The following is a 26,498-nucleotide window of genomic DNA, read 5'->3' as shown; positions in this document are numbered from 1 at the left end:
GAATCATTTCTTAACAGGAAGGGGGGGCCTAGAAATCATGGAATTGTTTTATATACCGATAGCTTAAAAATTACCAGCAAGTATAAAAATAATGCCATTTGCTTATGAAATGTGTTAAGCTTGGTTTTTAGCCTATAAATACGAAGTGTATATGAAGCCTATAAATATTATTGTAGTGTAACATTTTTATAACTGCTGGCATATTTTGCTAACTTGAGATTACTAGTATCCAAACCCAGTGATGTTTTAATTTTCAAGCTGTGTGGAGCTGTACTGGTTGTTTCCTTTGTGCAGCAGCATGGAATTGGTTAATTATTTAGCTGAACTATGTAATTACAATTAGCTTTAAAGGACTCCAATTATTTTTTGTGTCTGAGAATGCAGTATTTCTGTGAAACTGGGGAGGGAAGGGTGTTTCTTTTAAATGGCATAATGAAAGCTAGAACGTTCGAGCAAACCCACCTTGAGATAAAAGCCTTTAAAGAAATTAAAAATACAATATTTATGAGACTGTTACTGTTTGGTATGCTCAGTCAGAAAATTAGCTGAGTTTCTGGTATTTTATTGAGGCTACTACCAAGAAGTAGTCATCTAAGACACAGGAATTGCCTTATAAATCTAGGGCCAGGCAGATATTCATTATTATTCCTTTATTATAATTTTGCATTTACTGGATAAAAAAAGACTGTGCAACTTTCTGGTGTTTGGAGGCAGTGGGCAAAAGCCTTGTGCTCATGGCAGTGTGAGATGCAGCATTGACTTTGGAGCAGGAGATGCTCTTGACTTTGGTCCCAGGAAGTTCAGAGTCTCAATGACGTGATGGTGTGCACAGGCACAGGGAGGAGAAGCCAGCTGGGGGTGTGGATTCCCTGTCCTGGCTGATTTTCCCTGTTTGGTTTTTGTCTGGTGTGATGTCAAGGGAAGCTCGTGGTGAATGGGGGGGTGCAAGCTCTGGGCTGTGGGGTTTCCCTGAGTGGGTGCCAAACCCAGCGTGCAGCTGCGTGGGCGGCTGTGTGGCTGCATTTTGGGGTTTCACGTGTGCTGAATTCCCCCAGCAGCAGCCAAGTGCAGCTGCAGGTACTCGTGGTCCTGGAGAGTGGCTCTGTGTGCTCACACAGGTAATTGTGGCTCCTCACCTTGCAGTTCCTGCTGCTGGCCAACCCTGGCCTGTTTGTGTTGTCGTCCATGCCCCAGTGTACATGGAGAGTCTTTCTTCCCTTCCTACTCTGCAGACATTAATTATGAAGGGCTGAGTTTACTTAAGCTTGACTTACCTGTGCTGCCCTTATTAAGAAGGTTTGAATGTTGTAATACTGCTTAAAGACTGGGAATGCTTTAGTCACCTTGGTTCTTCAGCCGGGATTGCACTCTCCACAGAGCTTGGGCTGAAGTGAGAAACCACAAAAAAGCCTGTGCTCAAATAAGGGCTTCATAAGGGTAAAATAATAACATAAAAAATAAAAGTTTTTTGACCCCTGTGTCAGCTCTGTGGACAGTATCCAGTGGATTGCTGCTCTGCCAGCCAAGCCATTTATTCACTCAGTTACTATTGATAAATGAGATGGTATAAAATGTTAGGAAGGGGAAAGTTTGGTTTTTTCTTTCTTTTTTTTTTTTCTTCTAATGGCTTAGGGGAACCCATTAACTGATTTTGCATTGCAGTCCATAGCAAACAGCTCTTTACCTTTAAAGCCATAAAGGTAAAGCACTTTTATTCCTTTCTGAAAAAACCCACAACCCATCTAAAACTTCTACAGCCCCCCCCCAAATTTTGACAGGATCTGTTCATGTTGTTTGATAACTCTGAGAAGTGTGCATAGCATTAAACAAACTGATGTGCTGAATCAGATCTGAGTTTGTGCCATTTTGGTTTTAGCTGAGCTTTGTACTAAAAATCTGTTTCTATGACAAGTGTTTTATAATAATACATAATACAGCAAAATAAGTCCTGTCAGAATTTTAAATATGTAAGTTAAATATGTAAGCTTCAAGTTTAACTTGAAAATGTCAAGTATTTTGTGTTTTGAAACTAGAACTTAGATTTATGTAGATCTGTGCCAGAATTGTTTTAATCAGCTGCTTTTAAACTGGTAGAGGACAGTAGTCTGAAAATGGGCTGTTGACTCAGTTGTAATTACAGCTGTTCTGGATGTGACACTGTGATGATCCATGGATTGAATCAGAGCAAGATGAAGTCATATTTGTTATGACTAATCATAAAGGTAGGCTTTTGTGAGGGTAGAACAGTTCTGAAGGTTAGCCTTAGCCTAGGGAGGTTAATTGGAGTGGCTGAGGAGGAGCAGGAGCCAGGTTAGGAGCTCTGTGGACTCCTGAAGGCATTCCCCAGTGCCAGGTGTCTGTGCTGTCCACAGCAGTGTCCAGAGCACACACTGCTAGTGCTGCTCTCACCCCCCAGAGGCTCCATGGCTTTTGGTTTCCCAAAGCAAGGTGCAGAGCAGACTTGTGTGGAGCAATCAATGCATTCCACTTCCCTGCATCCAGAGCTGTAAAAGGAGGATGAACAGAAGGGGAGAACAGTGAATGTGTATCTGCAGTGCCCTTTCAGGCAGCTCCTTGTGGAGGTCAGCGAATTTCTGAGGGCTGCTGAGAACTGGAAGCGTGTCTGAGAGCCATCACCCTCTCCTTGGAGGAGGAGATGATGGCTGTGTGCATCTGGAGGAGCCAGCAGCGGGGCAGAGCTGCCCTTGAGAGGGATGGTCTCTGCCCTGGGGACCGTGCCCCTGCTGGACTGACAGACTGGGGAAGATGGGATAAGCAGATGCAGGCATTGGTAAGGAAACGTGGGCAGGATGATAAGCAGTGAGGAGTGTGGTGAGCAGTGATCAAAGCTGTGCCTGCTGTCGAGCCACTGTGGCTCTGCAAGAGGATGAGGAAGATGGAGGACTTTGCATCACGTTGGTGGAGATCTGTCTCCACAGGCTGGTTCTGTTGGCAAGGACAAGAGACATTCAGCTTACATTAAACAAAACTGTGATGCCAGTGCAGTATTTCAAAGAGGAAAAGAATTCACAAGTAATAATTCACAATCTCAGCAAGATTTTGGTTGTCTTTGTAATTCTGATCATAACTTTCCCTGTTCAGTTGTCTGTGATGCACTTTGTGGTATTGGACTCTTAGCTGTAGCTGTGCTGTGAAGTCATTATGAAGGAGAGCTCTAAATGTAACAATTTAGATGTAGAGGGTTCTTCTGTAATAGAAATTTTATGCACATTTTAAGAATTTTCCAAGCCTGGAATGTACCCACAGTTACTGTATGAAGCATGAGGGTCTGATGGGGTGGGTATGGAGTGATTGGATAACATTTCTATAGAGGCTATTTAAAATGGATGCTTTTTGAGATAATGTACTTTTTATAGAAAATAAGAGTTTTTGAATTAACATTTAAACTTTTAAATTTTTTTTTCCTGAAGCAAAATAGTTTAATTCAAGATCCCAGGTGCATGTGAAACTTATCTTATGGCAGTAGATGGTAATTTATTTTCTCTGGGCTTCTGTGCTCTTCTCTTTCTGCTGTTTAGATATAAATCTAATAATGTGGAGCATGATAATGATACATTTGCTCTGTAAAAATTTGTGTTTGGGTTAGAGCAGAAGACTTGGAGTAATTTTTCAGTCCCATTCCTATTTCTGGTGTCGTCTCAGAGGGATGTGATACAATTTTTGGTTATTCATAACTAAAATGAGTGTAATCTCATCTTCTGATTCCATAGGGTATCAGTTTGATCTCCAGGATCTTGAGTTGGAACCTTCATGCAATTAAAGATTTCATTTTAGTTCCTCAGAAGAAAAACAGAGCTTTGATAGTGTGTCCTTGATTTGATTCGATGTCATCCTTATCTTTGCTGACGTGCTTACATGGAAAGTAGCCCCAGTAGTATGAATTTTAAATGCTTTCAGAGCAAATAGAGTAACTGATCCTTTGTTCCATTTTTCTCAGTCAGTTTTGATAAGGCCTTTCTCTTCCCCTTGGTCCTGCCTTTCCCACCAGCCTCTGTGCCTGTGGCTCCAGCCCAGCTTTCAGCATCACAGAGCTGTCATCCCTTGCTGTGGTTGCTCTCTGAGCTCCTCTCCTGCTCCTCATGGTTCTCTTCCCTCCTGGGAGCTTTGCATTGCTTGGTTTAGCCCTCTTTGGAATGTGTGGAGTTTCAGCCAGCTCCTCAGAGTATTCATGGTCTCTCCTACCCTGTATTTTCTGATCCTTCACCCACTGCTCAGAAGGATGTCTTTGATTCTCCATGTTTTTTGTGGGGGCACAGCCTCTTGGTTCCTCAGTCCTGTGATCCCTGGGCACTTGGAGATTGAGGACTTGGACTGACAAATGATAGTTTTTCTTACACTTTGATACAAGTGTTAAATCTGTTTTCTGTAACCACTTGCAGGATACTTTTTGTAAAACTTCTTAAACTATCAGGCAAAAAATGCATTTAAGATAAAAACAGTTTAGTATGAGCTTTGTGGCCATTTACTCCAGAAAACTTGGATTTTCTTATACTCTGGTGTATAATATGTTAAAGTAAAGTGCAAGTATACATTGTGCTACTTTTCAACAGAAAAAGCCTTTTCCTGAAGTATTGTTTTTGTGGGAAATTAGATCTTAATATACAAATAAAAACCTATCTGTTCATTTATTTCCTCCTAGACTTTGTTTTAAACCTCCTTTGTTAGAATTCTCCTTACAGCTACAGTCTAGGTCAGCACCACCCTCTTTTGCCCCTCTTGTTTCCATGAATGCATTTCTTGATGAATACAGAAAGAAAACGTGGAAGCAGCAATGGAAGACTGGTGCTGCTTTGGTTTTTTTTGCATGTACAATATCCAAGGGTCTCCTTACCCAGCTCCTGGCTCAGAGATGGTGCTGACAGGGTCGGTGTGTGCTCACTGTGCTCCTGTGTCCTTGGAGCCTGCTCGGTGCATCCCGGAGCTGATTGTCACCTGTGTGGCCCTGCTGTGACGTGGGGCTGTGGCAGCATGAGGATGTGTAAAGAGGGATTGTCACCCTGCTGGATTTTACCAATCCGTGCAGCTAGCAGCTGATAAATTATTTAGTGGATGAAGGTCGATGTAGGTGTGGAATTTTATGTGCCCTGCTGTACTGGCTGAGGATGAGAGTTCCCAAATGTCAGGCTGCTGGAGATTCTGGGTTTCTTGTAGAACTGAGCATCACTAGTCCCTGTCACACTTTTCCTACTGTAATTATTTTTACAAGACAGTTTTTACTGTTGTATTAATTTTCAGTGGTGAGAACAAAGAGTAGAATTTGGAGTAAAAGAAGTATTTTTGAACATTCCTGTTCCATATTCAAAATAACAAAAACCACAAGTCTTGACATTTAAAAATGTGTTACTTTGTGAATGGACCAGAGAAGAGTTGATCCTCATTTTTTGCAACCATTAGTTATGTTTACTTGCTGGATATTCCCTTTATAATGGATTTCCCATCAATACTGGTACAGTTTTTTGTGGGTGAATTTTCAGACCCATTTCTTCTCCAAAGCTGAGATGTTTGCGTGTCAGACACTTGGCATTATCGTGAGTTAAGGCATAGTAGTAATCTATAATTTAGACATATGAAAACCAAATTAAAATTGCATTACATGTGTGGTTTAAGGCAACCCCAGAATATAGTTTGAAATTCTGTCCTCATATCACCTTATTGTAACTAAGGAAATGTAATACTTCAGAGAATTTTAATTTCTGTGTGCTATAGGACTCACAAAGACCAAAATACTCTTGGCTACCAGAGGCAATAAACAGCCTCTAGGGATTATTAATTCTTCCAGATGGTTTTTATGTGTTATGTGTGTTTTTCTACCTTCTTGTAAGCCTGGAGATATTTTAGGAAGGATTCAGGAATAGTTTTTGAGGCACTGCAAGGCAGCCACGAATGATGTCAACTTGGTCCTTATTTCTTTGAGATTCATGTGTGTAGTATGGATAAAACCAGAAGTAGATACTGTAGATAGTGAATTAAAATGTTGAAATGAATATTGTCATGAAGTTTGTGTAGTTGGATAGGTACTGAGGTTTTTTGCATTGTGTTATTGAAGGGCACAGGATTTTATCTGGACCTGTTGGGTAAAAAGCTTGAGCCACCACTTGGCTTTAAAAACAAAAACCTCACCCCCCAGACATCACTGGTGCTTTTTAAAAGCTGAAGAAATCTGGTTTTGTGCCACTGGTGAGCCATCTGTGGTCTTTAAGGAGGAAATGGTTTTGTTTGCATTAAGTCTGTGGACTGATGTCAGCATGGGTAATTCAGCTGGGCTCATCTTATTCTCTCTGTGGACACCTAAGTGGCCTCTCTTTGCATCTCAGGGAAGCAACTTTCTCCTCTCCCATTAACACAGCTCTAAGTGTATTTTGAACTGGAGGAGAATTGTGGCTTGTATGTAAAAGGTTAATATAAAGCAGAGTTAATTTATACAAATCCTTGTGAAAAAAATTACTGAAAATTCTACAGAACAACTTCAGAGAAGTCGTGGGTTTTAGTGGTTTCTTGTTGATTTACTGGCAGGATATATGAGATGATTAAAATAATTTATTGATGCCAAGAAAAAACATCCAAGAGGTTTGTTCCTTTTTCATTTCTTAGATGGAATGAATGGGATGGAGGAGAGCAGAAAGTGGGATATAGAAAGGATTGCAGGTGAGAGACTGCAGTCAGTGGAGTGAGCTGTGCTGCTCCTTTTTCAGTGGGTTGTAGAAAGGAAAAGGAGAATGAATTAAATAAATTAGTTGTCTTGTGTAAATGAACAAGCTGACAGTGGAAACACAAGCAGGTAGTGAGACCATCAAAGCAACTTGTCAATAAGATGGTGGAATGTAGAATTTCTGAAGAACTAGTTCAATATCAGAGGTATGAAAGGTGTTGAATCAAGGGTATCAAAGAAAAAATGGTGTTTGAAGGGACTGGAAGGACATGGTCACTGAAAGGGGAGAGGTGAGAGCTGGAGAAGTCCTGTTTCAGAGGACTGGGGTCCTGTTCAACTCTTTGATTATGTGGTCTTTTTAATTTGGCAATTTGGTTTAATTTTTAAGAGTTAAGACTAACATTTTTTTTTTTTTTTAAACTGGCTTCTTGTGAAAGTCCAGGCTTTCTGTGTCATCTGAGAAAGGAAAATTGCTGTCCTTAAACCACTTGGGTATGGTGGAGGCTGAGCAGGAGTGTTCCTAAGGCTCAGAGGTTACCCAGTGTCATCGCAGTTAATGCTCTGAGCGTGTGTTAATAGGTTCCAGCTTACAACAGTGAAAACCTCTTAATGGAAAACCTCAATAAACAAAATGCTCAAAAAATGTGCCTTAAAATTGGGACTGTTTGTCTTGTAGAGCTGGTTTTCACAGTGAGGTGGCTGAGCTGGGGGTTTTTCAGTGGCCCAGCAGCTGTGTGTGTGCCCTGACACCCCAGGCCTGCACTGTGCTCGTCCTCGGCTGTTTTATGGAAAATAACTCCTGTGTTGTTTCTGAACATTGGTCTTGCTGGCAGCATTTCAGGGAACTTCAGAAAAGCAAATAAGGTAGAAGGTTACTGACAGTCTGTAAAACCAAGGACAGAAAATTTGCTTATACAGCCTGGAAAAGGACAGACTGTTCTCTCAGAGGCTGATGCTTCTGCTGTGTCCAGACTGCATCGATTGGTTGTAAACATCCATATGGGCTCCTAGAAAAACTGATAAAAAACTTTGCTACCGAGGAGTATTTAAGAGATTAAAGAGAGGGGCAAAGCTTTTGATTTTTTATTGCCCTTTTTCTTTCCATTAATTTGAATTTGGAGTGGGCCAGAAGAGTGCAGTGAGTTGTGCTTCCTTTATTTTTTTTATCCTCATGATGAGTCCTTTGGCCACTGTTCTTGTTGTGGGATCTTTTTGAATGTGTTAGATAAACATACAATTTACTGCAGGTTAAAACACAGTGGTGAAACTCTTACACACAGGATAAGATAATTCACTGGTCTTGTGTCCCTCTGTGAAGACTATTTTGCAAATTCATATTGCCTATGCATTTTCAGCATGTGTTTTTTGGTTATCCAAGGGGTAACAGTAAACATGATGCTTACTTTCAAAACTTGTAGCACAAAGGAACAGAGATGGTTTTTCCTTAGGGCAGAGAGCCCAGCAAATCCTAAAGTAAATCTCTATGGAAATAAAGGATGAAGAGCATGGTCTCTGCCAAAAGAGGTTCTACTGATTCCTTTCCATGAAAAAAAAAAGGGAATTAGAAATGTCTCAGTTTGGCCAGTCTGTGACGAAACTTAACTTCTGAATTCTGTGGTTGCCTTTCACTCCATTTAAACACTGCAGTGGCTTTCTATAGCCTTTATTTTTAGCAAACCCTCTGTAGGGAGAACATGAAGGGAGGTTGTCCTCAGGCTGACCATCACTTTGTGTCCTTTTCAGACGAGTTGATGGGCGGCCATCTCATCAAAGGTCACGTCATTTGCTCTGTTGGACAGAGCATGTGCAATCTTGAAAGTCTGTTATAGCAAAATTAGGTTTTAATTTAATTCCCTTGTATTCTGTGTGACTTCACTGCTGAGAGTAAATGGTGTTTACGTGGGAAGTAAATGTCACTGCAGACGCACTGTCCTTGTCTGCTGGCCTGTGAGTTGTGCCATGGATCAGAGCTTACACTCCAATTAATTTCAAAATTACAGACACGAGACTTGGTGTGGGTACACAACCTTCTACTCACCTTTGTTAAACTTTATACTGTCCTTGCTGGAGCACAGTGGGAAACCTCAGCTGTCTCAGGGAGAAACCATCACATCATTATTCTGCTCTTGTTACCAAACTACTTTTAGAAATTCAGTAATTCTGTATAAAACCAAGATGTCCTGATGTCTCTTTAAAAAAACAAACAAAAATAATAAAACATAATACTCCTTTTAAGTAAACTTTGTATTATGTAATAGGAGAAAGGACAGGTTTGGGGCTTGCAGAGTTTTTTGGAGTTTCTCTGGTTTGGCAGCAGGAGTGCTGCTTCCCCTTGTATTGGTGCTAGGTGGCTGCACCCAAGAAATGGATGGAAAAAGCCAAAATTCCTGGTGGACCTTTGGAGTCTCCACCTCAGGTTTTCAAGTCTGCTATGGGGAGAGTTTAGTATTTTGTGCATCTTATTTTTTATTAGATGTTACTGAGTGCTGGCTTTCACACTCCCATGTGCTCTCCCACCACCTCCTCCCTTACCTGGCTGAGGTGACTGCCTGTGGCTGTGTCCTGACAAATGAGATGGAATCAGCCTGTGGACCATCTTCCAAAACTTCAAATTCCTTTAACAAAAACAAGTCTAGGCTGCTGGTGCTTCTGGGTTTGTGTGGCATGGCACGCTGATGCTACCATTACAATGAGCTTTGAAGGATTTAGTCTTTTTTTCTCTCCTTTTTCCTCTTGCAGTTTGCTTTAAAAATTCCTAGTTGATCCAGGATTTTTTGGTATAATCACCAACTGTGTTTTCCTGACTCTGAGGGGGTGCAGAGTGAAGGTGGCTGTGCTGATGATAACTTCTATTTTCTTAACTTTCTTTCTGGTACAGTTCTGAATTGCAGTGTGGCATTTCAACGGGGGGTTTGTTCCTAAATATCCCTTTGTTGGGAAAGGTCAGTCACAAGGATGTGCTGGCACTGATGCAGGGACAGGCTGTGCCAGCATGTCAGATGCACTCATATTACAATTCCAGATTATCCCTTCTTGTGAAAAAATGGAATTGTTGTGGTTTAAAGTAGCAACTAAGTAGTCTGGAGTGTTTATCAGAATGTTTGTGGTTTTCCTGTCTGGGGTGCTGGGGCACATAATTAGCCAGAAGATAGTGCAGATCTAAACATCTGCATCCAAAAGCATCTGTTATGGGTATAGTTGGACATTGCTGTGTGGACCTTGTTTCCCAACACAGGATTTTTCAGGATACTGATGCTCTTGTAACAACAGTTTCTAAGTTTCAGAAAAAAAAGTCACAGCCACCAATATTTAAGACAATTTTATGTCACTTGCAGCAACTTCCCAGCCACAACCAGCAAAAGCTTCCTGTGTCCGCTGTCATGTAGGTACAGAAACATCCTCTCTGTATCTTGCTGCCTGGTGAGCTCTGCAAGAGAGAACAATCACTTTGGGTAATAAAAATGCCATACAAAAGGCAGAATCTGTGATTTATTTTGAGAGATCAAGTAGAGTGGCAAGCAGTACTTTAAAGGTCACTTGTCTCAAATAAACCTTATCTCTCTCTCAAATTTAAAGAGATATTGGGATGTTTCTTTGCATCTAACTTGCATTAAATGTCTTTTGCAAGAATATATTGCAAAGTCCAGCAGGACTTTGCATCATACATACATACCCATGTGCTTTATAGGTGATGGAAGTGGAGTGCTGGCGGGGGATTGAAGAGAAGTTTTGATTAATTAGTTGTTTAGAAATACTCCTTTGAGAAGGCTGGCAGTGCTTTGATCATCAGTGGGTGTTTGTGAAAATGACACACAAAATATATGCATAACCTATTTATTTTGAGAGCCATGTCTTGTTCCATCAGTGCTTAGAATTACAGAATCACAGAATGGTTTGTGTTGGGAGGGACCTAAAAGCTCATCTTGTCCCAAGCCCCTGCCATGGGCAGGAACACCTTCCACTAGACCAGGTGGAACCCCATAGGTGTGGGAGACAGTGTTCATCACAAGAATCTTAAAATCTCAAATAAAGTAGAGAAGACAAACTGTACATGGCAGTGCATATGTGTGAGTGCTGGGGTGTCTTTGAGCCAGAACAGGCTTTAACATCGCCAGTTGTTGGTGAAGAGCAGCACCTGCCATTGTTCTCCTGGGAAATCCTGCAGAATTGGTTCTAATCTTCCTCCTGCTCACTATTTTACTGGAGCTGTTTTGAAGGTTTGAGAATCTGGATAGAAGGGAGCTTAAATTAAATTTCCTTATGTCTGTGTTACCACAAGTCAGCATTGGATTTGATCATGGACAAAAAGATTGAAGCTGAAGTCAGAGCTGTTTGTTGGAATAGGGAGGTTATAAAGGTGGGGACAGCCTGAAGAGTTTGCAGCAAACCTGTGGGCTTTAAGCTAGAGTCAGTGAATCTGTGTGGGGTGATTTGTTCTGTAATTTCCTAAAACTCCTGGGTGTTACATCAGCTCTTCCCCATGTGCTCACAGCTCTTCCATGTACATCAGCTCTTCCCCAGTGCTGCTGGCCCCTGGATTGAATTTTGTCATCTGAATGCTTTGACATTTTTGCTGTTCTCAAATCCTGAAAATAGGTATTTTCAGCCTGTAAAACTTTTTCTGGTGGCTAAACATGGGCTCTAAATGTTGTGTTTCCTTTGTGTTTAGATCAAGCCCGCTGCAACTGAAGTTCCCTAACCCTCATTCTGCCAACCTCCTTTCTTCCCCCTTGCTTGAATGGGTTTTTTTGTGGGATTTTAGCATCTTTTTTTCCTTTTCAGACTTTCTCCTTTTCATGTGACCATAGATATGAATTTACAGGTTGGGTATTTTGTACTTTCTTTTGTTAAGAAAAAACAAAGCAAGACTAAGGTAAAAATTAGGGTAGTAAGGAAGAGTAATGTTTTCTTTCATAGCCCACATGGATTGTTGTGTTTGAGTAGTGATTGCCATTGAGAATGTCATTGGGAGTTGCAAGGGATGCAAGATCCTTCATGTTCCTTATCACAATTTTGACACTAAAATTATGCTGCATTTGTCAGAGGGTCTCAACAGTTTTTTCCCTGGTTGTGGGGGAGGTTTGGCAAGACCTCTGGTGCCATCCTTGTTTTCAGAAAATATTTGAACTGGTGTTTGATGAAGTACTTCTCTTGTGTGTTCTTCAGATAATGAACATGGAATTGTAATGGTGAATCAAAACCTGTTTATCACTTCTCTTAATGTTTGGTCAGTATTTATAAAGTTGATACCAGCCTAGGAGTATTTTCCAGTATGGTCCTTTAATTTGTAGGACTGAGTATGTAGTAGCTGACATGATTGTGGGGCATTTGATTTGTTTTACAGAAGAAATATTTTAATTTTTATGACAACAGTTGATGCTGTTGGAGTAGTTTTGGACATTTTCTGCCTCAGAACTTTTTTTAAAAAGAAATAGTATGTAAATTGTATAATTTAAAAACGATAAAGGCACATAGAGAATCTATGATTCCTTGATACAATGTGCTTTTCAGATAGTTGAGTATAATTTTAAAAAACTAAATTTTATTAAATTTTATTAAAGTTTAATAATTCAATATTTTAGAAATAACTATATGTGACAAAAAATAAACAAGCAGCTGAATTAAAGGACTTCATTTGACAGTATCCCATGCAGTTCTGAGTCTTTAAAAGCTATTGCTTTTTTTTAGTAGAAAGAATATGTTTGTGAACTTGAGTTATGCACTCAGATATCTGCATATGTGTTCATTTACAGATAGATTTATAAAATAGAGGTGCTGTTGTACATAGCTGTAGCTAAAATGCATAATATTTTTTCTGTGTACTCATTTCTTTAAAGAAATTTAAAGCCCTTTGCAGATCAAATGTTTTATTTAGATTACATTACTTTTTGTTCTACATTGATATTTTCTAAAGGTTATTCCTGAACTAAGGTTCATAAATTGAACTTATAAGGAGGAATCCTGCTTCTTCATAATGGATTGCAATGTCAGCTAAGGTTAAATACTGTGTGCTGTTTGGCCAGCATCATATATTTGTCATCTTTGGGTGTGTCACTTAGCTGTAAATATCCAGGACCTTTGTTTTATAAAAGGGTGCATTGTTTTCCATCAGTTTTATGAAAAGTGAAGCATGATTGGGTCAGCTTAGTCTAAACTAGCTTTTTCTCAAAATGTATGTATGTCAAGTTGCAGGTTCCAATTCTGTTTGATTTTGATTCAATAATTCAGCAATTCAAATACAAATTTAAACACCTAACCAAAGTTTTATGAAAAACTTTGTCTTCCAATCAAACTTACACATCTTGTTTTCCTTTCTTTTCCCTGCCTTTCCCCAAATTCCTGTTATTTGCAGCTTCCAGCTGACCTTACCAAGATGCACCTGACGGACAATCCCCATCCCCAGGTGACGCACGTCCCCTCCAGCCAGTCCGGCTGCAGCATTGCCAGCGACTCTGGGAGCAGCAGCCTCTCGGATATCTATCAGGTAAGACTGCTTTGGTTTCATAGCTCTCCTTCTGTCGGTTTCTCGGCTGTTTTTATGGCCTGGAAAGGCTCGGGGGTGGCCTTGGGCAGCCCGTGCTTCAAAGGACGAGAAGAGGCTTCAGGTTTTTTCTCGGTCTCCAGTGTTTATTAGTTGTTTATCTAAAAGATTTTCTCTTGGCCCGACAGAGGTCTGCACAGCAGCCAGCCATGAGCACACTGAGAGCCCCCGGGGCGGTCACTTATCTTTATACTCGAAATTACATATACAATATTTATCAATTTTCCCCAATACCTTTTACCCTTATTGACCAGTACACCTTTAGTAATAACCAATCCCAAAGTGCCAACATCACCACAGAAGATGGAGGCTAAGAAGAAGAAGAAGAAGGACAGGACACGCCCCAATTCCTCCATCTTACTTCTTTAGACCCCCCTGTACAGAAATCTTAAACCCTGTGTTTCACTCTCTAATTAACTTATCCCTTCACCATTTATCCCAGTGAAATCCTCCCATCCTCATACAGGTGTTGTCTCCTGTGCAGGATCAAAGTCCAGCCACCAGACACTTCTGGCAACATTCCAGGACTCCCGAGCCCCCCAAGGGTGGTCTCAGTCACTCTGCACATCAGTCCTGAGGTGCTGAGATGCCACATCCTTCCTTGGTGTTAAAACCATTCCATAAACAGGAAGAGTGACCCTTTATCCAAGATGGGTAAAACCCTCTTGATGCTTCCACCTATCCCTTGCTGCCCATGGGGCTCATCACTCCCACAGACACAGAAATGCAACAAGCTGCTGCTTGTAAAGCTCTTTTTGTCGCTTTTCACATCTTTCTGTACCACCAAGTATGCTGTGGCTTTTAAAAGTAACAGTTGTTGATTCATGGGATCATTTTCTTTTCTGAAATGAAACAAATCTCTCGAAATCAGCCTGGTGTTTCCAATACCGTCCTTGATTATTTATATTTATTGCTAATAGCAGATGTTCAGTTCTGCAAACAAAAGTGTGGTAATAAACCCACTTTGCACTAATTGACTGTGGAAATTCTAGTGTGGCTTCCTGAGAGAAGCTGGCTGAAAGCCAGAGATAGCTTCATTTGTTTACTGATAATACACTTAATAAGTTACCTGTCTTGTGTCAAATCACAGAGCTCATTTCATGGGTGTTTATGCCCTGATTGATGAGGGCATTCAGCTTGGATTTATATTGATCAGTAGTTTCACAGCTTTTCCACTTCCAAGTTGCAGTCTGGCCACAATACAGAATATACAGCAGTTGTTGAGCATGGTGTAGGTGTAGCTTGATTTTGATGTAACTTGTAACAGGTGTAACCTGTTCCTTTTGCTTAGGTGCTGTCTGGATATTATTTCTATACTGGAAACAGATTAATGATACCTGTTTACAGCAATATATTGCTTAGGGAACTTGAAAAATAAGACATTAATGCAAAAATTACTTTAGAACACTGGAAGTGTCCCTGTGTTTTTGTCCTATTTAATCTACAACCTCACTACTTTAGATTTGCTTGCTGCCAGCTAGATCAGGAGTAGCTGGCAGGCATTCTTGAGACAGTCTCCCCAAGATGCTCCATGAGTTCTCTTATTTCTGAGAGGCTATGCTGGAAGATGGTGTTCTGTATCTTGATTATTTTTACTCTTTCTTATTTTCTGAATCAAGACTACGTCAGAACTGATGTTTGGTTAGGGTTAGGAATGAGAGAGCCCAAGAGCTTACAGCTCCACTGGGGCTGGAAAAGGCCTGCCAGGGAGATCATGGCAGGGCCACAACATTGCTGCTGCTGCATCTTTATGATCTGCACCAGCCATGGTGATGGGTTAGGGTTGGGTTTGGGTTGGGGCTGGGAGAGTCCAAGAGCTGACAGCTCCAGAACAGTGGGGCTGGAAAAGGTTTGCCAGAGCAGTGCTGGCAGGGCCCCAGCATTGCAGCTCCCACATCTTTCTGATCTGGAAAACCCATAAAATTGGATTGGGTGAGGATTAGGGTCAGGGTTAGGGTTGGGAGAGTCCAAGAGCCAACAGCTCCAGGAGCCCTGGGGCTGGAAAAGGCTGCCAAGGTGATTCAGCAGGGCCACAACATTGCTGCTGCTGCATCTTCTCACCTGGAGCAGCCATGGTGATGGGGACCTCACCCCAGGACAAGCTGCCATCAGGGCTAGAGGTAGGGCTGAGAGTGTCCAGATCCCACGGCTGCACAGACACTGGCACTGGAAAAGGCACTGCAGGGCCATAACAGCAGGGTGCTTGAGTTGCCTGCCTGAGTAGTTTGGAGAGGTTTCTCTAAGTGAAAAGCACTTAAAATATATTATTGATTACAAAGAAATCACTCTAGCAATGATACCTTGTAATAAGAGAACACTCTTTTATCATGTGTGGGTAATTGTCTTATATCCACTCATCCATAAATGACAAAAGAGCATAATTGCTAAACAAATAAAAATTATATAAATAAAAGAAATGATGGAGTAACATATTTATGTGCACTGTAGCAAATAAGCCGTGGTGCAAGGTGTTTTGTACACTAAGGAATAATTAATGTGAAAATGACTGCAGATTTTATATTAATTTTTAGGAGTTAGGACTTTTCAGGTAAGAATGTCCTTTTCAGTGACATTCACCTGTCTGGTTTTGCATCCTGAAGGAAATGAGGACATCTGTTAGAGAATTCCTGGCTGGCCAGGCTGATGCTGAGGCAGGTCACCAGTGTTCATCACTGATGAGTGAGATATTGAGAGATAATTCTACAGCCATGTATGATCAGAGCTACAGTGACATTAACTGTGAAAGATTGCATTACAAAATCAAGTATTTGATAAGCTGTGGGTGAAGAGAAGACATGGCATGAAGTGGGGAAATCCTTAACAATCCTCAGTGATTTTCTCCCCTTTAACTTTTTAGTGAATTTTTACTATCTCGTTCTCATATGCCTAATGTAAGATGCCTAATGCCTAATGCAGATAGTAACCTGATAAAAGATGTATTTTATGTGCATTTATGTATTTTATGGGTTTTATTGCAGTAGCTGTAACAGTTAGTGATGGAGAATTCTCTTATTATTTGTCACAAATCTATAAAAGATCTCTAGGTATTACTTAGTAATAGATAAATGTTGAGTAATAATGCCATTGCACAATATTTAACACAGCATTATATTGCAGCAACACATCAATATAGACAGATTTTGAAATCACAAAAAAGAAAAGTGGTTTCCCCCAAATAGTCATCATATTATGAGGGTAGAGAATATATTTGATATGTAATAAACCTACATTTTGGGTGTGATGTATTGACTCAATGATTGAAAGCATTTTTGGTACAGCAAAATACAGCTTTTCATAAAGTGTTTGGAAAATGCTGCTTTGCTTTTGCAGTCAGCTTCATATGTATCATGCTAGGCTTTACATGCTAAACTCTTTAGAAGTATCATTAGTGTCACTAATATTCTGGATAATTTTGATTAATGCAACCTTGAAATGACCTTTTGAATTAATGGTATCTTGACATTAATTTTTCAGTAAGTAGTACAAACTTCATTCTAGAATTGGAAAACATGATTAGAATGGTAGAACCAAAGAATGAAACAGTGTTTTATTAAGATATGTAAAGATTTTCTCTTCATCTGTGTACACTGCATTCATCAATAGTGTTGAAATGAGGTTTCACTTGTCCCAGCTGCCTCTCAGTCCAGAGTAAAGCCCATTTCCAGTTAAACAGGAAATTATGAACATAAAGCTTAGTGAGATCAGCAGAAGATTCCTGCCTATAAGCTCTGCTATGGAGACATTGTGTTAAATCCTGAGTTAGTTGCAAAAAGTGATGAAAATTTATGCTTTTCTTTCTTGCCTTTTCTGTTGCTATTCCCTGTTTGAGATTTCTGAAACACAGACTCCAAAATGTCCAAATGTGTGTATTGTGAATTCTAGCTTGCTTGGAATACTGCAGAGCAGGTGTCTTTCTGTTGTGCTGCAAACCCTTTTTAATTATAGAAAGAAAAAGTAAGTTATTCCCTACAATTTTTCAAGTAACTTCTTGCTTGAGGGGAATTTAAAAGAATTTATTCTTTTTCTGTCAGTCCCTTTCTGGAAGTACATTTAATTTTAGAACTATGGTCCTCAGCTGGAAGTAGGGGAAGCTGTTTAGTTGTGCATACACCAGTTGAAATGCAGGATGGTACAGCTGCTTTGACCTGTTACAGGGGTCCTCAGGTAAAAAGAATTTGACAGGTGTTACACAGGGAAAACATCTTTCTTTGCCCTTTTATGGGACAGGCTCTAAGGTGCCCAGCCAGAGTCACACAGGGAATCCAAATTATCTCTCTAGATGTGGCTGGAGAGGGTCTCACCTCTACTCAGAGAAATGAGTTTCTTGTATCAATACCTGGCAATCATCTTCTCTTAGTGACCAACCAGTTTGCATCAGTTTTTTTCAATCTGTTTATTTCTGTCAGTTCTCTCCCCTTGCACTTGTTTCAAAATCCTTCATTTATCACTTTGGGAGTATGTACTCTTTGTGGGCAGCAGCATCATTGTCCAGCAGTAATTCCAGTTGTGGTTAAGGCTTCCATATTGAAATAGATTATCAATAAAATATTTATCAAGGATATATATTTCAGTAGATACCCCTGTGTCACAGACCTGATCCTGGAAATCCATATTTGTGTGAGATTTGAGGATTGCAGCTTCAGGTTTCATTTTGTACATCAGTAGTTCATAAATGTTTGTGCTAGGATTGATTTTTGTATTTGATAATGGCAACAGCTGGAGCATTGTGGTTGGGAAGAGCAGCTACTTTTGCAGATGGCTTTATGAGTGAAATCCTTCCTGTTCCTCCAGCACTGACCTGCCAGCATTCTGTCACCCATCTGCACAGAATCTTGGAAACACAGTTGGAGGAACTGCTCCTATTTCATAGTTTGATCAAGTCATAACTTATTTATCAAGAAAGGAGCTGATTTGCCTATTTTCCTCTGTAGGATATTAAAGATTTTGTAGAACCTGTAACCTCAGTTTTTCTGGTTTAGCATGGGGGTGTCAAAGTGAGGATTGGTGCTGCTGTTTGACATAGCATGGAGAAGTTGGTATAAATTGTGACTATTTAGATGAAGAAATGCTAGAAAAGTCCTAGAATAAAATGCTGTACTGATCATGTGCTGCTGAGACTCTCCAAGTACAATTAGCACTTGGGCTTAATTCCAAAACTGTTAATGTGAGCTACAGAAGCCAATAAAGTGATGTAATGTAAAACAGATTTAACCCTCTCTATATTGTTAGCCTCCTCTGAAAGAAATACATATTTTAAAATAGTTTAAGCTTTATTTATTAGGTTAGCTGGCTGATTACCAAAATGTGGGCAAGCTCTAAGGTTATATATAAACCCCAGGTTTTTTTTTCCTTGTGTAGGATGACAAAGCTGTTCCTCTGTGCAGGTACTGGAGCTCACATCAGCATGGAGTGTGTAGAGAGATGGAGACCGTGCAGTCTGGTGTGATTAAATCACTTTAAGTGAATATTGTTTTATGTGAGGCCATAAAAGCCCGAGAGCAGTGACCAAGTAAGGACCTTCTGGTGAAAATGAAGCACAAGAAGAAAATGCACGGTGGAATCAGGGAGGAATTATGTGTCCTGGCAAGAATATAGGAACACTGCCCTAATGTGTAGGGTTGGGATCAGGAAGGGTAAGGCTCAGTTGGAGGGGGATGTGGCAAGGGATGTGTCAAAAACCAGAAGGGCTTCTACAGGTACATTAGTCAAATAATTAAAACCCCCCCAAAAAAGGATAGAAATTGTGCTTCACTCCCCAGTAAATAAGGCAGGAGAACTGATGACATGGAGAAGGCAGAGCACTCAGCAATTTTTATCTCAGTTTTCACAGGTTGCTCTTCCCACATCTCTCCATGCCCTGAACATCAAGGCAGGGACTGGGGGATCAGATTCTTGCCATGGGAAGAGAAGGTCGTGTTTGAGAGCACCTGAGGGTCTGAGCAAGGCCAGGGGACTCAAGGCAGTGCATGGCAGGGCCCTGAGGGACTTGGCTGGTGGAACTGGGCATGCAGTCTCCATCTGGCAGTTGTGTGAAGCCCCCAGAGATTGGAGAAAATAGGGATTAAGGCCCCAGGGATACTTTATTGCACCCTGTCAATACTTTAAGCAGATTTATTAGAAAGACTTTTTACCATGTCCTGTAGTGACAAAGACAAAAGGTAGAGGTAATTTGGGTACAGAGAAGAAAATCTTGCCTGTGAGGGTTTTGAGATACTGGAACAGGTTGTCCAGAGAAGCTGTGCTTGGCTCCATTACAGTGTTCAAATTCATCCTTCATTTTGGATGTTTTGTGAACGCGCAAAAACCTTAGCTCAGTGTTTTTGTAAAATCTCAAGGATTTCTTCAAAGTGAAAGTGAGTGTTGTAAATGTGCTCATTTAAAAACAAACTCCATTTTCTTCAAGTTTCTATATAATTGCCTTGTACTTTTCAGTGGCACATCGTGTTGTTCAAATTTCTGAATTTAAACAGAAAAATGATTTGCATTCTGGCTTAAGCTTTAAAAAAAGTGATTGAGCAACTACTCTGTAGAAACTGAGAATTTGAAACTACATTTTTTCCCCCTTCCATCTGTTTGGAAATTTATTTTCATGCCATTACATCATTTAAACTGTACATAAGGAATTAGTGCAAGTGATTCCTATGTGATTCTGCTTTTTGTGGCTGTTATTTTGTACTCTTTGACCATTGTCTTGTTTGGTTGCTCAGGGTGATGTCTTTGTTGTCATCTATTGCTGACAGGCATTGGGTAACCAATGATATTACTAAACTATATTACTATTTTGTTAATACTGTGGACTCAAATGGTGAAAAAACAATGTCACAGGAGTTCACAAGAAAGAGAATAAATGCTGTAAAATGAAAATTTAGTAGATTTCAGCACAACATGTTTTCCTCAGTGTTCAGAAAGGGAGCTGTTAGAGATTCTAGTTTGACTTGTTGGTCACAGAATTTAATATTTTTAATTAGCTACCTCAGACCATAAATCATTGAACTGAGGACATTGAACCCTCTGACATTTTCTTTGTAGGCTACAGAAAGTGAGATGGGAGATGTTGATTTAACGGGTCTTCCGGAAGCTCCTGTAGACTCTGAAGATGAAGAAGAGGAGGAGGATGAAGACATTGACAGAACTTCTGATCCACTTCTGGGGCGAGATGTTGTCCGAGAGTGCCTTGAGAAGGAGCCTGCAGATAAAACTGATGATGACATTGGTGAGGAGGAAAAATACAGTAGTAAAATTTACATAGGGCTACTTCATATAACATCTGTAAGAGAAGCATAACCAAAAGCTGTTTAATGAGTTAATGTTCAATGTATATCTTAATAATGGAATGATGTCTCACTTTGCTCTCTTGATGCTCTTAATTGATGTCTTCTCTTGCTATCTGAGAGAGTATTTGTTCTGAGAATCCAAGTATTTTGAACAACAGTCTTTGTGATACTGGAGATGTGATGTTTTACAGTCATTGTATGCACTGATGTAATGGGACATGTAGCAAGGTAATTCTGACTGCCTGAAAGTGTTGAAGTAGTTATTAAATAGCAAAGAGAACATACTATTACTGAGTATAGGTATACTTAACTGTAAGCTGCAAAACAGTTAAAATGAAGATAATTTACTGCAGTGTTTAACTAGAAATTGGCATGAATTTCAATAGCAAAATTTGCTTTCTGCTGTACTTCAGATTGCGTCTCTGAACACTGGAAAATCATTTCATGCTCCTGTCTAGCTTATAATTACTGTACCTAGGGGTATTTTTAATTTTTCTAAATGTTTGAAGCTGAAGTGCTTTTACTGTTAGCTAGACTGCTGCCCTGAGAGTCAATCAGAACACCAGCGAGGCTGTGAAGCTGAGTTCTGGCTCTTGATGACAAAGTGCACACTGGGCTCTTTTTAGCCACAGGCACTAATGGGAAGTGTAACACCCCTGAACTATTTTCAAATTTAAATTCAATTTTCAAATGAATTTAACTAACATTTAATACACTCGTGGAGGGTAAGGAATCCAAGGAAACCCTGGGCCTTGCAGTCATCATACCAATATTTCCTTTGTCCAACAGAGCAATTGTTGGAATTCATGCATCAACTCCCCGCCTTTGCCAACATGACCATGTCTGTGAGGAGAGAGCTGTGCTCAGTGATGATCTTTGAAGTCGTGGAGCAAGCAGGAGCCATCATACTTGAGGATGGCCAGGAAGTAAGTCTCTGCTGCCAGAGGAGGTGTGAAATCAGTAGTCAGGCTCCAGCATAGGTGCCCTGAGTCACTATCCTGAAATCTCTCTTCCTGCTTGGATCAAGACATCTGGAATGGCACTTGCTGTTCATCCCTCCCAGAAGGGCTGAGGTAGACTCATCTCTGGCAGTGACTAAATGGGTGCCCAGGGAAGGAATGTTCATTCTCACTAAATGGTACAAATATATCATGGCAATTAGCCTACTTATTAAGAAAGCAATCTATTAATCAGTATTTCTCCCTTCAGAATCAGTTCTGAAGTAAATGAAGAAAGCTGAAAAGCATTCCTGTTTCCATCTCTTATATCTCACTGCCTTACAGTGCAGGGTTGGTGAATTAAATGTTGCAGAGATGTGCTGATAACAAACTGGAGGCTACAAGAATGAGCCTTTCTGAGTAAGAGCTTACAAAAGTTGTTGAATTAGCTTCACTTCTTAATTTTTTTTTTTCTTTCTCTAGCTTGATTCTTGGTATGTTATTTTAAATGGCACAGTAGAAATCACCTATCCTGATGGGAAGAGTGAGAGTCTCTGTATGGGGAATAGTTTTGGGATTACTCCCTCACTGGACAAACAGTACATGAATGGAGTGGTCAGAACCAAAGTAGATGATTGTCAGGTAAGATTGCAATTCTGTATAACTATATCTTATTTTTAAGCATCTAATAAAAGAGACAGATTGGAACAGGTACAGAGAAACCTACAAATGTGCTCTGAGAGCTGGAGCCCCTCTGCTGTGGACAGGGACTGGGAGAGTTGGGGTTGTTCAGCCTGGAGATTGGGAGATACATTAATATTTTAGATACGTTATTCACTGTTGTTCTCCTTGGGCACAGTTTGTGTGTATAGCCCAGCAAGACTACTGGAGGATTCTGAACCATGTAGAAAAAAACACTCACAAAGTGGAGGAAGAAGGAGAAATTGTGATGGTGAAGGAGCACAGGGAGCTGGATCGCAGTGGAACCAGGAAAGGACACATAGTTATCAAGGTACATTTCTTTCTATGCTTTCCATTAATCAATTAAACTTTTATTTACTTGTAAGTAAATTTGAATCTAGTATACATATTCAGTTTTGTCTGTGTCAGCTCAAAAAACTTGATTGGAAGGAATGTGTATTATATTCCAACTTTACTTCCATTTTCCCTTTAATAAAGTTACATACGTCGTAACCTGTTCAACACATACATTGAGTTTTGTATTGGGAGCACCCTTTGGGCTATTTATGGCCATTTTTTTGTAATCTGAAAGAGGAACTTAAAATTCTTACAAAAAATTAAATTAAGGGAAGTTACTAATTGTTTTAGCCAGATGTTACCTATGCAAAATGTCAGGGCTGAGAGAAGCAGGAGGATTTGATTTAAACATGTTGGTGCATTTTCTCCTGAGTTGGCCATAACTGAACTTTCTGATGGGATTATACTGGTCATGTGGGTTTGTGTTGAATTCCTCTTTAGGGAGAGGTAGTGGTGAGAGATATCAGTTATTTTTTTGATTTGCTTTTTTTAAGGCAACACCCGAGAGACTCATCATGCACTTAATAGAGGAACATTCTATTGTGGATCCAACCTACATCGAAGATTTTCTTTTAACATACAGAACATTTCTAACAAGTCCCTTGGAAGTTGGAAATAAACTCTTGGAATGGTTCACAGTGGACAGCCTCAGGGATAAGGTTGGTTGCAGTCAAAGAGATTAATATTTCTGGTGAAAATATATTTAAATTGATCCCTTTTTGTATTGCTGATAAGCTAAGATAAATAAAACTAGGTTCCACTCTATTTAACTGTGTGTTCATTCATGAGAAACCTTGATAGTCTGGAACTTGTGCCAATTTGTTGATTCTTAGCCAGTGTTTTTGTGTGTTCTAGCCTTGGGCTGAGGAAGTCCAACATACTGTCAAAACACTGGATGTTTTGCATAGGAAGTTGTGCAGGGTCTGCTGTGGTTACTGCTTCTCTTCTTAGCTCTTTCCATGCTTTTCAATTTGGCAGCTACTGGTTTTTAATAAAAGGAAAGATAAAGAGAAGTGTGTCATCAAACAAAAGTAGAAATAGTATAATTTTGGAAGAGAAACTGCTATAGACTTAGATTTTTTTTTTTTTAATATGGGTGGATAATACAGTTGTGAGACTGACTGTCATGAATAATAGTGACTCTGTAGCACCTACAGAAGCAATCTGAAGACTTAAATACAATTCCTTAGAAGAAAGCTTTTTATTATCACAACTAGAACTTCCTTTAAAGAAATCATTAGGATGCTTTAAATGGTGATTTTCGTGAACAGTGCCAGGAAGGCTTAGGTGAAGATGGATTTTATGCACCAGTAGGTACTGGGTGAGGTTGCCAGTATTTTTTAGGTATAAAAATATTGGGTTTTTAAATTTTTCATTTGCTTCCACAAATAAAGGGGAAAAGAAGATGATTTCAAGTTTAAATGTCTTTTTCCTATCAGATACAGTAATCTGTTTTATGTTCTTCTGCCACACCCAAGTATTCCTCTGTGTTTATAGATTCAAGCTTATAGAAGAAGAACCATAGGTACCTTTATATGCATATATATATATGCATAATTTATTTTGTTTTTACAGGTTACCAGGGTAGTGTTACTGTGGGTGAACAATCATTTTAATGACTTTGAAGGAGATCCTGCCATGACTCGATTCCTGGAAGAATTTGAAAAGAACTTGGAAGATACGGTAGGAGCAAAAAAGAATGAATTTTACATTTTCTAGTACAGCATATTTCAGTTTTTGAGTGGTACCAGTGCCTAACAGCTGTAGTCTCCAAGTGTAACTGTTAACAGTTGGCTTTTAACATGGGATACATTTGTTCTTAAATATAAATTAGATATAAAGGCCATATAAAGTAATACCTATGGCACTCACTTGGGAGTTTTTGCATTTCTGCAAAAGAGGACAAGGTTTATTTAGTAAGATCTGAAAATCTCATATCAAAAATCTGTTTTCTGGCCCTTGGGGTATTTTTCATAACTGTTTTTCCATTTCTGATCAAAGAAACATTGCAGTGCATTTTGTGTCTTCTGTGTTACAGAAAATGAAAGGCCATCTCAGATTGCTGAATATTGCCTGTGCTGCCAAAGCAAAATGGAGACAAATCACCCTGCAAAAACCTTCCAGAGATTCTCCCCTGTTTTTCAGCCTTCTTGGAGGCAGTGACAAAGGGTTTGGCATTTTTGTAGAGACTGTGGAGATAGGCAGCAAAGCAGCAGAAGCTGGACTTAAGCGTGGCGATCAGGTAAAAACAAATAAGTTAATTTAAAATATTCTGCTTCACTCACCTCTTGGTTGTTCTCAACAGAAATCTTGTGCTGTGTACTAAAACCAAACCACTGGAAAGTGTGGGAATGCCACAGCTCAGTGTCCATTTCTTTTTGTTAAATGGGTTTCTGTTAAATAGTTTTCATATATGTAAAATATTTAAATATTCCACCAACAGCATGGGAAAAGAAACCAAGTTATGGTTATTATTTGAAACTTTCTGATTAGAGATATGGTTTACATTGAAACCATCAGATTGTTTTGTGGGATGGATTCTCACCTGATGTGTTTGATCCCAGCTCACTGAGGCAGATCACACTCAGTGAAAATCCACCTTTGAAGTGATATCTGTGGCTTATGATCCCCCATTTCTGATTAACTGCAAGAATGTCGTGTTATCACAGAAAAGAAATTTATTTAAAGCATTTTTCAAGTAAAAATGGAAGTCCTGACCTATTTACAGGATATAACTTCTCTGACATGATGAAAATAGTTATTTTGCACGGAATGTTTTCATTCTGTAGCTGCAGTAAAGATGATATGGTACTTCCTGGGAAGTTCTTACTGTGCCTGTATTATCACCTTTGTATTTGTAACTCTGTCAGATATATGTTCTCCTAATAGTCCCAATTTTTATTTCTTAAAGATAATGGAAGTAAATGGACAGAATTTTGAGAACATTACCTTTGTAAAAGCTCTGGAAATCTTAAAGAATAACACACATCTCTCCATTACTGTAAAAACAAACATTTTTGGTGAGTAGACTGTATGTATTATATATATTTATGTGTGAAAGAAAAACTCCACTCCTTCTGGCTTTATGAGTGCAATAGGGTTCCACCTGTTTTTTTTTCCACCTTGCTCTCGAGGTGAGAAGTTGTGCAGAAGTCCCCTCGTTGTGCCTCTGTTTGCTTGGATAAGTTCTCTCATGTGCCAAGGGCTGCATGTTGAGTGGCACAGAGCCAGCACAGGCAGCTCTTCAACTCCCTGAGAAATGCTCAGATGACTGTTTAAGCTGATTTAGTGTCCCTCCATGCAGTGGGGCTGAAACAAAGCCAGGGGATCTGGACCACAATATTTTTGCCAAGAAACAGCAAAAATGTAAGACTGGGATTTTGTGAAACTTTCTTTAAGGGCTGTAAGAATGAGAGGATAAATTACCTTTGTAATTGAAAAGGGGATATAAAAAGTGGTATGGCATATAAATGTTGGCTTTTAATTGTCATCATGAATATAAACACCTAAATACCTCTTTAAAATCTCAGTCAAATGATCTGTTCTTTTTCCATAATCTTGTTCAGGCAACAGAATAACAAAAGCTACAGAAAGAAGGAGACTGTGCCCAGGATTGCTCCTTCCTGCATAGTTGTATCCGTATCTTCTGATGGTTTTCTTCTCCTATTTCCTCCTCCCAGTTACCTGCCCTTGCTCACTATTGATTTTCTTTTCATTATTTTACTGTGTTGATCACTGTGCAGCTAAAAAGGTTCAAGCCCTCAGCAGTTGCTTATTAGCATAATGCAGAAAAAGCTTGAAACAACCAGAGTCACCAGTGGTCCAGACTGAGTGAAATGACATGAAATGAAGCATCACTAGAACTGAGACAGGGATAAGTTGTTAATTTGTGTTATAAATGTGAGCAACATACATGTAAAAGTGGGTTCTGATCTCCTCCTGCTAGCTGATACAATTTCAAGGTGATTTTTCTGATAAATTTTAATGAATTAATATCTTGAAGCTTTATTCCACAGTGATATTTACTATCCTTTCTT

At 39.7% G+C, this 26,498-nt stretch overlaps 1 protein-coding gene across 7 annotated transcripts in view; it reads left to right on the top strand.

Moving 5' to 3' along the window:
• The window catches only part of RAPGEF6 (Rap guanine nucleotide exchange factor 6), a 122,575-nt gene that overhangs the window by 61,478 nt on the left and 34,599 nt on the right, over positions 1-26,498 (top strand). For all 7 annotated transcript variants that reach the window (XM_058034974.1, XM_058034971.1, XM_058034976.1 and 4 more), the window contains 9 exons: positions 13,023-13,154; positions 20,241-20,424; positions 21,275-21,411; positions 21,907-22,065; positions 22,283-22,435; positions 22,956-23,120; positions 24,037-24,144; positions 24,500-24,703; positions 25,373-25,481. In XM_058034974.1, coding sequence (XP_057890957.1) covers positions 13,023-13,154; positions 20,241-20,424; positions 21,275-21,411; positions 21,907-22,065; positions 22,283-22,435; positions 22,956-23,120; positions 24,037-24,144; positions 24,500-24,703; positions 25,373-25,481 — 1,351 coding nt within the window. The remainder of the gene's footprint in view (positions 1-13,022; positions 13,155-20,240; positions 20,425-21,274; positions 21,412-21,906; positions 22,066-22,282; positions 22,436-22,955; positions 23,121-24,036; positions 24,145-24,499; positions 24,704-25,372; positions 25,482-26,498) is intronic.

This window comes from Melospiza georgiana, chromosome 15 (genome assembly GCF_028018845.1).
Source record: "Melospiza georgiana isolate bMelGeo1 chromosome 15, bMelGeo1.pri, whole genome shotgun sequence".
Classification (NCBI taxonomy): Eukaryota; Metazoa; Chordata; class Aves; order Passeriformes; family Passerellidae; genus Melospiza; species Melospiza georgiana.
This window is presented reverse-complemented; position numbering and strand designations above follow the sequence as displayed.